This window comes from Podarcis tiliguerta (assembly GCF_965153285.1).
Source record: "Podarcis tiliguerta genome assembly, chromosome: 1".
Lineage (NCBI taxonomy): Eukaryota > Metazoa > Chordata > Lepidosauria > Squamata > Lacertidae > Podarcis > Podarcis tiliguerta.
In genome coordinates this window covers 94,274,268-94,290,406 of record NC_139534.1, presented here as the reverse complement: position 1 = coordinate 94,290,406, position 16,139 = coordinate 94,274,268, and the positions used below count along the sequence as shown (strand labels likewise).

General features: G+C 42.4%; 1 protein-coding gene and 1 long non-coding RNA gene across 4 annotated transcripts in view; one reads left to right on the top strand and one right to left on the bottom strand.

Annotated features, from left to right (window-relative positions):
• FSIP1 (fibrous sheath interacting protein 1) overlaps positions 1-7,465 on the bottom strand; it is a 104,268-nt gene extending 96,803 nt beyond the window's left edge. For all 3 annotated transcript variants that reach the window (XM_083450339.1, XM_083450338.1, XM_083450337.1), the window contains exons 1-4: positions 7,316-7,465; positions 5,704-5,835; positions 3,719-3,881; positions 1,619-1,720 (exon numbers count right to left, since the gene is read on the bottom strand). In XM_083450339.1, the coding sequence (XP_083306465.1) occupies positions 1,619-1,720; positions 3,719-3,881; positions 5,704-5,835; positions 7,316-7,423 (505 nt within the window). In that variant the 5' untranslated portion in view covers positions 7,424-7,465. The remainder of the gene's footprint in view (positions 1-1,618; positions 1,721-3,718; positions 3,882-5,703; positions 5,836-7,315) is intronic.
• A 74-nt stretch (positions 7,466-7,539) lies between these two features.
• Positions 7,540-15,921, top strand: LOC310682534. The gene is made up of 4 exons (XR_014513953.1): positions 7,540-7,895; positions 10,114-10,206; positions 11,064-11,129; positions 14,878-15,921. It is a non-coding gene; the product is annotated as an uncharacterized lncRNA (long non-coding RNA).
• The last annotated feature ends 218 nt before the right edge of the window (positions 15,922-16,139 follow it).

The following is a 16,139-nucleotide window of genomic DNA, read 5'->3' as shown; positions in this document are numbered from 1 at the left end:
TTTTGTTTCTGCAAAGGGAGTTGGAGTTTGTATCCAATACGTTTCCCGTGTGAGATATTAATTTTCCTTCTTTTTCTTCATTAAGGACATTTTATAAGCTGCTGTTAAACTTTTGTTTTTAAAGAAAAAAGAACCATTAGACCATCTCATTTTTAAAAAAGAAGGATTAGCAAATCACACTCAGAAAGGTTTGAAAACCTGAGGTCGATCTACCGTATTTTTCGCTCTATAAGACGCACCCGACAATAGAGGAGGAAACCTAGTTTTTAGAGGAGGAAAACAAGAAACAAGAAAGCAACGCAAAGCCTCCTGAGCGAAGAGGGAGGAGCGCTCCCGCTGTGCTCGAGGCTTTGTGTGGCTATCCCTGAAGCCAGGAGAGCAAGAGGGATCAGTGCGCACTAATCCCTCTTGCTCTTCTGGCTTCAGCCATAGCTGCACAGCCTGCATTCGCACCATAAGACGCACACACATTTCCCCTTACTTTTTAGGAGGGGGAAAGTGCGTCTTATAGGGCGAAAAATATGGTAATCTGTATGTATACATTCTGATTCAGGCATAGTCTGTTGCTGCAAATTGGGGAGCAACCTAAAATCCTCCCTATCCTTATTTAGAACAGTGAAAACACAGCAACAAGAGTTTTCAATATATGCTTGATGTAAACAGCTTTAAGGTCTTTACAATTAGTTGATATATAAATTTTGTGCAGAAGCCTCCGGGAATACAGATTTTGCCATGGAGTCACGCTTGAGGTCATAGAGGGAAATGGAAAAGTACTGTATGGTGGAGCTAACACACTTGTGCCCACTATCTCTCCACACACCCCGCCCCCAATGTTTCTTTAACTATGTACAGGGGTCAGCAAACTTTTCCAGCAGGGGGCTGGTCCACTGTCCCTCAGACCTTGTGGGGGGGCCAGACTATATTCGGGGGGGGGGATTAACAAATTCCTATGCCCCACAAGCAACTCAGAGATGCATTTTAAATAAAAGCACACATTCTACTCATGTAAAAACACACTGATTCCCGGACTGTCCGCAGGCCAGATTTAGAAGGCGATTAGGCCGGATCCGGGCCCCGGGCCTTAGTTTGCCTACCCATGAACTATGATAACAAATGCCTGAACAGAACTAAAATCTAGACTTTAGTCTCTAGTAGGGTTGCTAACACTTTTGCTAGCCTTGATCCTCTGCCTCTCACAGCAGTTTGACAAGAAGAAATTTTATACTTTCTCCCCACCATTGTATCTCCATTCACTTTCTAAATTCCTATGCATCTGGTTTCTGAAAGAATAGCAATAGAGGCTGACAAAGTTGGCAACGTTAGATGTTGTTCTACAAAAATAAATCATTACAATAGGGGGTGGGGAACCTGTGGCCCTCCAGATTTTGTTGGGCTCCCAACTCCCATCAGCCCTGGCCAATGTGGCCAATGGACAGGGATGAAGGTAGCTGTGTTCCAACCACAAATTCCCCAGAATTACTATTTGCTTGATATGGAAATAAAGTCACCCCAGGTTTTCTTTATCCACTATCTACTTATTTGTGACACTGGATAAACAACGTCATGCAGAACAGCATGTCTTCTCCAGGTTCAACTGCACGCGGAACGTTGGGAATACCTTTTGCTAATCTAGCTAGTTCATTCTGAGGAGCATTGCTGCTACAAGACCATCTGTTTTCAGCCCAGTCATCTTCAGAATCTGCTGAGCTTGAGGAATATTCTGAAAAACAGAAGTCATGCATGAAATTAGCAGCACCTTTAGATTTGAACCAACAGTGAAATCATCATGACTACAAACTAAGAAACAACTTGGAACAGTACACAAGTATATGGAGGAGAAAGTTCTGTCAAGTTCTGTCAAATATCTGCGTGGCTTTAAACAACTTTTAACAGTACTACTTACATACTGATTCTTAACTACCTCACCATATTATATTAATATATTTTGTAGCTCACAGGAGAGTGGTGTTGCCACCCTTTTCTGGCACAACATGTTATCTAAATGGGCACTGGACAGGCAGAAATTTAACAGGCAAAGCTTCTCCGGCATGAATATACTATGGTGATGACATAATCATTTATTTCATTTCTGTCTGTGATGCAGCAATTAAAGGCCTACTGCACAATCATGTTAGGAAACAAGCAATACATTTCCAGTGAAGAAGAAGCATTAGTTTGACCACCAAACCCTCTGGAGCTTGGTGCACAAATTATTATTAAATTATTCCATTACAGAAACTATTCAAGCTAGGGCTGCATACCAGATCTGGCAGAGTCCGAAGCCAAACTGGACTCAGGTATTGGATGAGTCAGGTTCAGACAGCCGCAGATAGTTACAGGTCAGGTTGGCTGGCCCAGAGTGATCTATGGCTGTTAGGGGGCTGTGCATCAGGCAGAAGGGAGTGCTAGGCAGGACAGGAAAACCCTCTACACCCTCCGTCCCTTAGGATCACCCCCTCTACGCAGCAACTTTTGAGTAGAGGGTGCAATCTGGAGGAGTGTGCACAAAACCAGTGACTGTATGTCTCAATCAGTTCCAGCATTCACTGCACTTTTGCCCAGTATTTTGCATTTCACTGATATTCGTGACAAAATTTAATATAGAATAGGGCTCTAATCCCAGGGGCGCATGCTGTAAGACAAATATTTTACACAAAGGGACATTCCAACTAAACATCTGGAAGAATTTTCTGACAGTAAGAGCTGTTCAACAGTGGAATGGTCTTTCCCAGGGGGCTGTGGACTCTCCTTCCTTGGAGGTTTTCAAGCAGAGGTTGGATAGTTGATATTCCTGCATTACAGGGGGTTGGACTAAATAACCATTGGGGATCCCTTCAAAGTCTATGATTCTATGATATTTGGGGGGGGGGGGGGTGTCATCCAGCAGTCATTGTTCACCCAGCCTGCTATTTCTCCCTTCCTGTTCACCTTCCTTTTTATATCATCCCCCTTTCTATTATATTTGAAGCTGCAAGATTTCATCACACATCCTCCCTTATGTACTGCTCTAGTTCTGATTGGATCTAGGTTTCATAGACTCATTTAATAGCTGAGCACATTCTCAGCAAAACTTCCTGTTTCCCCCACCCCAGGGGACCAACTATTACATTAACTTAGATAAACTTTTGTGAAAATCTTTTATCATGTGCAGTATCCATTAAGCTCAAGTGACTTTTCAAGGACAAGACTTATCACTTAATTAATAACAGTTTATTCGATTGTGTGAATTGGCCCCAAGTCTAAAAGCATACTGAGGGTTTGAAATAGAAGAGCAAGAAAAGGGGAGTTTATTCTGGGTGTCTCTTCATTGTGCAAATAATATGTCTTCCTCTTGTGATTTGATTAATTTGTACTTGAGTCATACTTGAAGCAGCAGAAGCAGGTCAAAGTGCAAAATTCTGCTCTCAAATATATTTAACCCTTCTTTTTTATCCACATTCAGAGAACTGAGCTTCTAAAAAGCTAAGAGAAGAATATTTACATAGTTCTGTAACTTGAATATTGAGTTTTCCCCTAGAAAACCAAGGTGGCAATCCTAACACACACTCTAAGGAATAGGTCCCACAGAACACCATTTTGTAAACTGCTTTGAGGGTAGCTTTTTCTTTTCTTTTTTACAATCATGCAGTGTATAAATTTTATGAAATAAATAAAATAACAAATGCCATTGAACTTACTTGTATGTAAACAAGCACTGTACACATACTAAATTTCATACCTTTTACCTGATTTGTATTCTGTATTACCAGCTGGTATCTACTATTCATCTTTTCTTCAGATATGACTTCCGAGGTTCTCATTTTTTTGGTCCCATATTCCTCTCTATTTTCATCATAATTTTCTTTTGACTCATGTTCTTTGTGTTCATTATAAAAAGCAACCTAGAAATGATTGCAGAAATAGAAATTTGCTACAAGCACATTGGTCACTATTTCTCCTTATTATCATTTGGAACCATAGATAAAATTTCCTTTTTAATGTAATTTCAGATGAAATCTAAAGATCTGATAATACATTGCAAATATTTATAAACTACTGTATTTTTTTTTTAAAAAAGTATTGGGAATAGTCACTTACAGTCATTCCTCAAGTTGAAGTTGCTTCAGGTTGAGCACCTTTGAGTTGCGCTCCGCAGCAACCTGGAAGTAAGGAGTGCGTTTCTTCCAGGTTTCGCCGCTCGCGCATGCGCAGACGCTCAAAATGACGTCACGCGCATGCGCAGAAGCGTCGAAAAGCAACGTGCGCATGCGCAGACGTGCCGTCGCTAATTACGTTTGCTTCTGGATGCGAACGGGGCTCCGGAACGGATCCTGTTCGCATCCCAAGGTACCACTGTATTTAGTTGCCTGTGCAAAGAATCACCTCCAAGTGACCAAACAAATAAGCTTTACAGTGGTTGGCTCTCTCTTTATTTTATGCCACATATCACAGTATGTATCAGTGCACAGGCAGTCTAGCAAAATGTTTATGGCCTTATTTCCTAGGTTGTTTTAAACAAAGCAAAAAGAAAGAGAAAGAAAGGAGGGAGGAGGAGAGGACAGGCAGTGAATGAGAGGAATAAACTAGAAGAGTATCAAGACACGTGTCCCTCCTTCAAAGTATGGTTTATATATACACACACACACACAAAAAAAATTCATTTAATAAATGAATTGTTTCAAAACATGGGTGGAACCTAATCATTTGTGCAGATGCCTATTTTGAAACAAATACAGTGGTGCCTCGCAAGACGAAAAGAATCCGTTCCGGGAGTCTTTTCGTCTTGCGATTTTTTCGTCTTGCGAAGCAAGCCCATTGACGTAGTAGCGCTATTAGCGCTATTGGCTAAAAAAGGGCTAAAAACGGCTTTTTTGGGGGGGATTAGCAGTTTTGCTGCTAAAATGCTTTTAGCAGCTTAGCGATTCAGAATAAGGGGTTTTGGAGCAAAAAAAAAAAATCGATTTTTTCCGTCATTTTTCGTCTTGCGAAGCAAGCCCATAGGGAAATTCGTCTTGCGAAGCGCCTCTGCAGACGGAAAACCCTTTCGTCTTGCGGGTTTTCCGTCTTGCGAGGCATTCGTCTTGCGGGGCACCACTGTATGGGATATACCCACAGTCAGAGGAGAGGGGGACTTTTGCCAATTCCTTCTTGCCCCTGAATAGTTACTCCAGGTGGTTGGGGGGCCCTCCAGAACAGTGTGGGGTGTGGCACTGGAGACTGGGGGGGGACAGGAATTGGCAAAAATCACCTGTCCCATTCCTCCAACAGGATCCTCCGATGGATCAGAGTCTCTACCATGAAAGAGGATTTGAGGGATGGATCCAACCGGAAATACACTTTATTATGAAAACATAAAATATAAGTACAGTGGTACCTCGAGTTACATACGCTTCAGGTTACAGACTCCGCTAACCCAGAAATAGTACTTTGGGTTAAGAACTTTGCTTCAGGATGAGAACAGAAATCGTGCTCCGGTGGCGCAGCAGCAGGAGGAGGCCCCATTAGCTAAAGTGGTGCTTCAGGTTACGAACAGTTTCAGGTTAAGAACAGACCCCCGGAATGAATTAAGTACTTAACCCGAGGTACCACTATACTAAATACAGGTTTCTCAAGGACTGTACCTCACTAATGTTACTATAATTATAAACATTAACAGCATCTCTGACAAAAACTTGAAAACACTGTAGAAGAAAGAGCAAGAAAAACAGTGAACATAAGAGTTACCTTAGGCAGGCTTGGCGCTGGTGTTAAAATCTCTAAGGATGTGCTTAAAACTTTGCTCCCATGATTAATTCTTGAGCTAGATGCTGGCCTTGAAATGTCATCCAGGCTTCCCCTTGTAATATCCATTAAAAACTGAAATAAGCAGATAAAGGGAGCACATTATATGGCATGTATTACTTTGATATTCATCAACCTACCATTGTCTTCCACATTTTCCACACAGCGTATATTTGATGGAAACAGCACCCCTCTTTGGATATTCTTGATATGACTTAGGTAAAGACATGAGGAAGGCCAGCAAGGATACACAGGCTAGTTCTGCCTCCTGTCACTGTTCTTGCCATCCTTCATGAGCAGGAGGGCAAACTTATGAAGCGGGAAGCCTTTTGTTTTGTTTTTATGTAATTTTTATTAAATTTTCTGTTTTACAATTTAAAGTACTCATTTTTAGATCCATAAGATATCAATGACTTTCCTTCTCTTTCCATGGTTCATTTTACATATCATAAATCCCTGCATAGTTTACAGAAACTATACTATTCAGTATTCCATTATTACATCCATCATAACTTATTTACACTGCTGAATTTATCCTAATGCTGCCAGCGCATTCAGCTGTACAGTTATTTCCCATATATTCAATAAACGCTTTCCAATCTTCTCTAAACGTATGTTCTTCTTGTTCTCTTATTCTATATGTTAAATCTGCAAGCTGCACATATTCTGTCAACTTGCATTGCCACTCTTCTTTGGTTGGGACCTCGCTCATTTTCCATTTGGGGGCTAACAAAACACGGGCCGTATGTATGCAGTTGTTGCATACAACAGAAAGAACTCTGGGTTTGGGGGGAAAGTACTTTTAAACATTTTCCCCCCAATTCATTATGTATCATTTCCCAAGGAAGCCTTTTGTATTCTTGGAGGTTGTTCATTTTAATATTCTGGAAAGTTGTGGTTCCAAAATGCACAGTAAGTCTCTGCATATACAGGAGGATTCTGACTTTACATGTTCAACCTTCAACTCATAGAAGGGGGTCAGCACAGTGACAGGCAGCGCTTGTGCACTTCGCCCCATTGCCCTAAATCTCATTAAGAGAACCCAAAGAGCACTATAGTTCCACTGGAAACAGTGGGGTGTTAGTTAATGGCATGATCCCATACACAAATTGGTACAGTGATTATGGGCGTAGCCAAGGCGGGCCAGCTCCCCCCCTCCCCATCAAGTAAAACAATAAATACTTAACTGACTGACCAATCACACTAAAATGAGGCCGCATTTTAAGCTGTATTTTGGGCTGTGTTTTGGGCCGTATTTTGGTTAACTGTTTTGGGGTTTTTTTATTGCGTTTTATTGTGGTTTGTGTTTGGTGTTGGTCGCCCTGGGCCCGGCCCTAGACGGGGAGGGCAGGATATATATATAAATTTATTATATGTGTGTGTGTGTGTGTGTGTGTATACACACACACACACACATATAATAAATTTATTTATTTATTTATTTGGTCGGGAAATGTTAACTTGCCCCCTCAAAGTAATAATAAACAACAACAACAACAACAACAACAACAACAACAAGGGCATAATCTGCAAACTTCGCCCTGCATTAACTCACCCCGCGCAGGTTCTCTGCAGAGCGCTCCAGCGAGCGGAGCGAGCAAAACGCCTCTGTAAACAGACAGCCATGAAGACGATACGCTTCTGAATTGCTATGGCAACCCATTCGAAGAGCAGAACCCGGAAATAAGGTAGACACTAAGGGCGGAAATGAGCCCTGCGCCTTCTCGGAGTGCTGCTGAGCATGCGTACCTGGGAAATGCCCGTTGAAGCCCTTTAGCGACGTTCTAAAACCGTTAAAAGAACGCGTGGCTGCGGAGCCTGGAGATGCGCCTGATCTTACATATTATGAACTAACCTGGATGTCCTCGATTCTGGCTCCTACACTCAGGCGCGGCCGTATAGCTCACATGTGCTGCCGAAGCATGTTTCAGCAGCCCTTACCTTTAAGTTTGAGGATAATCTTCAGCCAGGATCAGGGTACCTAGCTATTTGCCGAAAACTGCTGCTTCCGTTTAAGACTGCAATCCAGTGCACACCAAGCAGTTTCTTTTGTTTACTTTATTCTTGCAGGTGCAATAGGTAGTTCGTGTGGTGTATGCTTGAAATGCTGCAGTCCTGTGCGCACTTATTTGGCAGTAGATACAATTGAGCTCAGCGAGGGTTACTCTTGAGTCGAAAGATCCAGGGCTGCATTGTATCGGACAGTTTTAATTTCCTTACACGTGCGCGCCGTTATTGCTGAGAATGAGACGGGTTCTCTCTCTCCAATGAACCCCCACAACAACGCTGTGGTGTAAATTAAGCTGAGAGATAGTGATTGGCCCAAGCTCACCACCCAAGGAGCTTCATGGCTGAAGTGGGCATTTGAACCCTGGTCTCCCAGGTCCTAGTCCAACATTCTAACCACTACACCACACTGCGGTTGAAGTGGGCAGAGAGAAAAGATTCAGAGGTTGAAATCCACTGGTCTCTCATTCCATGCTGCCGTTACTGTATATTTGTGAGACTAGATCTGGTTCAATAAAGAAATTAAAGAAGAAACAACCCCGTGTTAAAACATGCACTTATGACTATAATGCACGTCAGGGTGATACTGTAATTGCTCTTTCATAAAAATATATATAATATTTCATCCAGAAGATGGCGCCGTCTGACTTTCAGTATATTGCCCATTAAGCTAAAAGGGTCTGCGCAGGCATGCTTCCTGTTTAGGATGTACTAACATGTTTATAGACCCTGATGTTGGGAAAGATGGAGGGCACAAGGAGAAGGGGATGACAGAGGACAAGATGGTTAGACAGTGTTCTCGAAGCTACAAACATGAATCTGACCAAACTGCGGGTGGCAGTGGAAGACAGAAGTGCCTGGCGTGCTCTGGTCCATGGGGTCACGAAGAGTCGGACACGACTGAACGACTAAACAACAACAACAACATGTTTATAGGCTGGGAATTCTGGCAAGCATCCCCACCCCTACTAATAATTTAAACTGTGGTTCCCCCTTGAATCTGCCACTTCATTGACAGAGCTGCTGGCAAGCGAAACTGACTACATCATGGAGCCAAAATCAGCATTGAGTTATTGGGGTGGGGATGTCTGACTGCCTGCAGCCACTGTAGGTGAGGGATCTCAAAACATGAACCAGTGTCTTCAGCCTCGGGATGAAATTTGGGGGGAGGTTTGATTATTCTCAGCCAAGCTGCTTATCAACAGAACACTGCCCCACCCTTGACATCGCTGCTCTCCCATGAGCATTGGCAAGCAAGGTATAGCCCCAAGGTGAAGACCCTTCCCAACACTAAAGAAGAGGATTTATTATTACATTTATATCACACCTTTCCACCAAGCAGCTCAAGATGATGCACATGGTTTTCCTGCTCCTCATTTTATCATAACAACAACCCTGTCAGGTAGGTTAGAGGTGGTGATTGTTCTGATATATCACTGAAGCCACTTGAGCTGTCACTCTGAGCTGCAAGTAGCACCAGTCAGCTGGGAGAGAACCCAAAGAGCGGCATTGATTTTGGCTAGATAGTACCACTCTCAGCCTTCCTTCCCAGTACTATCCTTCACATGGCATACTCTTAAATATTTCTGGAGGAACAGCCTGGAGGGTAAGAAGCTGTTCTTTGCAAGCCGCAGAGCACCATGTGGGGCTCCATTTCTAACACCTGCTTGTGAGGTCAAAAACATTGTCTTGGCACGCATTGTTGCATGCCTTGTGGGTCATTTTACTGACCTGTCTGAAATGGGAGGATGGTCCAGAGACCTCTGCAGCTTCTTTCTTTCCACTGTAGCAGGCTGTGAGGTTGGACCACTTCCTGTTGCTCTGCAAGACAGTATTAGGAGTTTAGCCTCAGGGCTGAAAAGGTAGCCCAAGAGCAGTACTTGGTGGGCTAAAGACAGTTCTGCTATCCATCTTTATCTCTCGGCTGGCCGACATCTCCTTGTGTGGGGGCTGCAGAAAAGTTCGATCAGATGGGACCAAAGGAAGCTTCTGGGCTGCCAATGGACCATTCCATCATTTTCAGGACATTTGTCAATCTGGTTCCATATTAAACACAATCCTTTTTTTTTATGATCTGCTCCTGCTCCTCAAATTCTTCTTTCTCACAGCAGCTTAAACTTGCTTTTCCATAATATTTTCCTCCTTTCTGCTCTCCTCATTTGGGTAAGGCTTCCACTTATTTAAAGGAAGCCTTCTAGTCTTTTATAGCTTCCTTGATTCTGCTGCTTAACCATCCTGGCATTCTCTTGGCATGTTTCCTAATTTTAGGTGAACTTCTATTATTGTGGTTTTAAGTAACCCCCCCCCCAATGTGTTTGATCCTTCTAGCCTTTTCTTTTACTTTAGGAATGGGGAAGCTTTTTGTCCTCTTTGATCTTTCGCTCCCACCACCCTGCAAGCCAACCCTCTGACGTCATGATGATGTCAGGTGACTGATAGGTGGGTGGTCCCATCCAGTGGCGTAGTGTGGGGGGTGCAGGGGGGGCCGGCCACACCGGGCGCAACATCTGGGGGTTAGAGTTAGGGGGCGCAAATTCACGGGTTAGGGGGTGCAAATTACTTGCCCTGCCCCGGGTGCTGACAACCCACGCTACGCCACTGGTCCCATCCAGCTCTCAGAAATGACCCATGGGGGGCTGGGGTGGGGAGAGGTCTCTTTTGCCACCGTGTTTCCTGCAGGGAACATGCTGAGTAGCACTGAGCAGGATTGAACTCTCTGCTCACCAGCTGATAAATGGAGGGTCCAGTTCTGCTCTCTGCAGGGGTCTGTTTTGCCAGCACATTTCTCCCCAGTGATGTTAGCTAATTGATGGGTAGGCATGGTTTGTGAGAAGTGGCCTTGAAGGACAATTGGACCTCAAGACAGACCAAGACTCACCCATAGGCCGGAGGTTCCCCACCCTTGATTTAACTAATGCCCCCATTTTCTCTCTTTTGAAATGAAATGTAACCATGCTGGACTTTCTAGGCAACTTTACACTTACATGCATTTTTGTTTCCAGTCAGTTTTATTGAATTTGAGAACATCAGTTCCTATAGGCACACCATGCAAGCTCCTATTACTTGGCTCCCACACACTGTTGGGGATCACCATACTGCAATCTGTGTAAGTGGAGCTACTTGTAGTTTCCTAACAAGCTGACATGAAAACCTCTGAGAGCTCTCTGCAACTCATGAGCACATTTATTATTTTTTATTGCTGCTTGTTCCACACAGAGACAGGCAAGAATTGCCACCAGCCAGAGTGCTGTTCTAATAGTTGATGAAATGGGTTTAATAAGGCTCTCTTATATCAGAACAGACCTGCTGGGCTCATCAGTCTCTGGGGATTCTCGACAAGGAGCAAATGTCTGTCTGCAAAGGTAATCATGCAACCTAGAAGCAAAGATGATCTTGCATATCTGCCAGTGCTCGTGCAGAATCCTATACAGCTGGATAGTGATGCAAACCAAAATATGATGTAAACTTTCTGGACTTGTTGCAGCTTATCTCTCTCCTGCTGGCTCTGTAGTCTGTTCTGGTAAAGCAAGCTAAATTAAAGAGCCCTGCTGGCGTCACAGAGCATGAACTTTTGATGTTGGCTGACAATACTGTTTTTATACAAAATCAAGCCTGTTTCTGCTTTAACTCAAGACATTTTTGAGCTAGAACACTTTGAAGCCATTTCAAAATATGAGGCCAATTAGAGTAAATTGGAAATAATTAATGCTAATCTTCTGCTGATATTAAAAACCAGTTGCAATCCACTCTGCTGTTCTTATGTTCTTTCCTTGGAAACAATTAGACACCAGTTATTCGCCTCTGTTCTATATAGTTGTGAGGGGCACTCAATTCTGACCTCAGGAGAGTGTGCTCATATCGCTTTTATTCCTATGAATATCTTGGCAAGACTTGTATTGTTGTTTCCGGCTCCACTATATATTCTTATATTCAGCTTATATTCGCAAGCTTATGCAGCGCCAGGAGCATAGAGTAGCGATGCCCACCCCACACACAGTCCCATCCTCTCACCCAAGGCCAGGAAGGAAGAGCAAGGAAGGGGAAAGGCCACTGGAAACGCAGCACAGCTCCCCCACCCAGTATGCAGCCAGGAGCAGCAAGGAAAGTGAGTGGCTTATAAAGTGGTGCCTCAGGTTACATACACTTCAGGTTACAGACGCTTCAGGTTACAGACTCCGCTAACCCAGAAATATTACCTCGGGTTAAGAACTTTGCTTCAGGATGAGAACAGAAATCGTGCAGCGGCAGGAGGCCCCACTAGCTAAAGTGGTACCTCAGGTTAAGAACAGTTTCAGGTTAAGAACAGACCTCCGGAACGAATTAAGTATGTAAGCAGAGGTACCACTGTATTTGGGTATTTTTTCTTTTTTTCTCCCCCCCCCCCCCTCCAATTTTAAAAGTGAAGCTTATATTCGAGTGCGGCTTATATTTGGGCCAATTCAGTGGTTTATTCCAAGTTAATTCACCTGGTTTAGCCTTATCAACATTTAGGATTCCATCAGCTTTAAAAAGAACAACCTGTTAAGACCAGTTTTTCTGTCCTTAATTTTAAGCATGTTTTGGGTTGTATCCAATTGCACCCTTCCGTGAACCCTTAGCTTATATGCTTCCCTTTGTAATGTAAAATACTACACTGAATCCAGCTCCTGAAGCTTTAAATTGCTATTTGAGAGAGGATGTTTCCCTCATAATCCTGGGCTTCGAAAATGAACCTAGGAGAAGTGTTTGATAAACATGACTGGAAAGTAGATTAATATGAAGCAGAAGGAAATTAATGTTCTTGACATTTTGCCACAATGTCTGCTGTAAGGCAGATGTGGTTCACATTGCATTGATACTAGCTATAATTCCTCTCCATTAGTTGAATTTGGAGATCAGTGGAAGAACCAAAGTGGGGTTAATGGGAGCAAGACTTCCAGAGGCACTTCCCTCTTTGTTGGGTTGCTGGTTGATTGAGTTAAGCAAATCATCATGAATTAGCCAGAAGATATGGTAAACTGACGCAGTAGCTACGAAAGAGGAATGGCAGATGAAATGGATGGGATATGTTGAATTGGCAAGCTTAACTAGTAAAATTAGAGAGCAAAAGGAGACAGCTTTCAAAGAGGATTGGAAATTGTTTGTAGATTATTTTTAAAAAAATGTAAATATGTTAAAATCCAATCAGCTTTGAAGTATAGCAGTAAAAGGTATACTAAGAATAATGTGGCGGAAAGAATGTATAGAATAACTATAATATGCAGCAGCAATAGATAATATGAGGAAACAATGGAAGGGTGGGGAGAAGTCAAATACCAAATGTAAAGTGGAAAATGTTTTATTATTGGTATTGTTTTATTATTGGTACTATATATATATATATATACATATATATATATATATATATGTATATATATATGGACCCCATGGACCAGAGCATGCCAGGCACTTCTGTCTTCCGCTGCCTCCCGCAGTTTTGTCAGTACATATATATATATATATATATATATATATTCTGAATATATATATATATTCTGAAGAAATATATATATATATATATATAGAATATATATATATAGAATATATATATATGTAAACTGCCTCCAGAGTCTCTATTTGTGCAACTTAGTTTAAAGTATTCACTCACTGTTACATGGTGCACGTATTCGTGTACCCAATAAACAAAGGGTGGAATCCAGCAATGTCCACCCACCAGAAAGATGGACGCCATTTGTGAAAGGGGTAAGTCCTTCTCCCCACAGCCCCCCCCCCCCAAATCTGCTCTTGAGGATTGGAAGGATGCTGTGAAGCAGATTTGGAAGACGAAAGGGGGCCACATGAGAAAGGAAGAGGAAGGCCTGTCACGTGATGGAACCCCACTCAAGTGACATTGTATATTACACAAATAGCATAGTACGCTATGTTGGAAAGGTTGTGATACGTTGGAATTGCTTTAATGCCCAGCGTGGTGTGCCCCATAATCTCCCCGAATGTCTAGAAATTTAACATCATTGTGGATTTATACTTTGCTGCCCAGTTTGAGAAAGATCCAATAAAGGCAGTGGTAAATTTAATTTATTCAGAGTCCCCTTTATCCTCTTATAAACAGCTCTTGGTTAATTTACAGTTGGTAGTAAACATTTCTTTTTGAAATAACTAGAAATTACCTCTTCCTTGAAGCAGTGGATGGAGAAACGGAGGGACATTGTGATTATGCAAGAAGCTAGTTGTCATGCACAAGCCACCAAAGCCCTAAACAACTCTTAACTCCTTCCATGTTTCTTGGGTTTTTCACGTTTGCCAGCGGTGAATGCTAATGTATTCACTCCTGCTAAATCTAAACATACCTTCCACGGGAATTTAGCTTTTCATTTTGTCAGCTATGATTAATATGTTAGTTCTATCTATCAACAGACTGCTTTATTAATATGTATTATATACTTGGGATTTGTTTAGTTGTCTGCTTGCTCTTATGTTTTATTTTTCTGTATTTTGTCAGTGGGCTGCCCACACCTCTCTACTATTATCACCGAAAGCTCTCCTCTGTGTCTCCTGACTACCCCTGACACAGGAGGGAGAGAGCCTTTTCCATCCTACCATCCAGCTTATGGCATGCCCTCCTTAGAGATGCTCACCTTGCACCAACCTTGATGTCGTTTCAGTGTCAGGCAAATACATTATTTATTTGCCCAGACATTTCACCAGGGAATAGAAATTAGCTTTATGTTAATATTCTGCTTTGCTGAATTATATAGGTTTGTTTTCATTGCTTCCTGTAGCGTTTTATCTATTTACTGGCTTCTATTATCTTCCAGTATGTTGCCCTGAGAGGCTTTGTTGAAGGGAGGCATAGAAATGTTCTAAACAAGTAATGACTTTACCTGGCATTTTCAATTTCAAAATAATAAAATTTTAAAGACTTTATTTTAAGCTCACCCTGACAGACAAAGGGGGAGTAAAGTCTTGCCTCTGAAAATCTTGCTCCTGTTAATACTGTGTGGGTTCTTCCGCTGAACACAATTTTAACTAACACAAGAACAGTGTTTCAATATTAATGTGGTGTGTACGTCATGGCTTTGATATCTTGGGAATATTAATTTTCTTCTCCGTTTTTGTCTCTCTGTATTGCAGTGGCAAACAGTGTAATAGGCTGGAAGCCTCATCTTTTGGCCCACATCGAGATGCTCGGTATAAAACTAATGACTGCATTAAGAATATTGTTATCTAGAGGCCCTGGATAAGAATATTAACTAGAGAACGGGGCGAAAACATTGCTGAAGAATTTATAGTGGAATGAGTACAAGCCCTTAATGGAATAGTTGGAGGAGAGGTGGGGGCTGAGGAAGCCTAATGGAAGGAAAAACAAAGAGAACAGAAAAATTATATATTGGAAGTGAATTCAAGAGGGCATGTAAATAGTCACGACTTGTTACGTGTGGAAAGTAATGGTTTGGTCCCACCTCCGCAGAAGATCAGATGGGCAGGTGTCTGGCGGACGGTAGCCCTAGGCAGGAGTTCTCCTCACAGATTAGTATTGTATGAGGGAGAGAGCAGACACACACCTTCCATTGTGTTTCTGCTAGGAATAAATGAAGCTGTCCATTTGGTTTCTCTGCTTCTAATTTTTCTAATTTTCAATTCAGTTCTCCACATTTCCACATCCATTTGTGAGCTACATAATATGCACACCTCAGCACAGCAAATTTCTCTAAAATAATGCGATTCTGTAGACTATTTTCACAAATATGAGCATTTTTATGGACACTTCAGCTCAGTCTGAGTTTTGGAACACATGATTTAGAATTGCAAAATTCAAAGGAGCTTCAAACGATGGCTGTGTTTTGGTTCTTCCATTGTTCTGGAAAGTGCTGATTAGGTAGGTCCACCTTTAAATGTGAACTAAACTCTCTCCCATTCCTAGTTCTCCCCACCACCACCAAGAAAAATTTTGTTCCCATTGCTTGTGTCCTACCACTCACCACCCAGTGGAGGGTTAATTTATACAGGGCAAGCCTACTGTACACAATGGAGGCTCCCCATATGTGGTCTGTTTCCTATAGCATAGAAAGCCTCTACAAGCCTCTACAAGTAGAGCAGTCATCTCACCTGCAGAGGTTGCTGACAATATGTCAGTCCTGCCCATCTGTCAAATTTGCCGTGCCAGAGGTAGGGTGGTAATAATAAGATTTCTGCAGCCCCCCTTTCCAGCCACCCAGCTGCCTAGCTTTGAAGCCATAGAACTCCTCAAGGCAGAACCAGTAAGCTAATTGCAGTCACAGTGGGTGTGACATCTCCGGACGCCTAGACTTGCTGTGATTCTGAGCAGCTCAAGCATTGGCATTGCTTTTGACAAAGAAGTCGACTTGATTCTAAGAAGAGGATAAAGGGAGTTC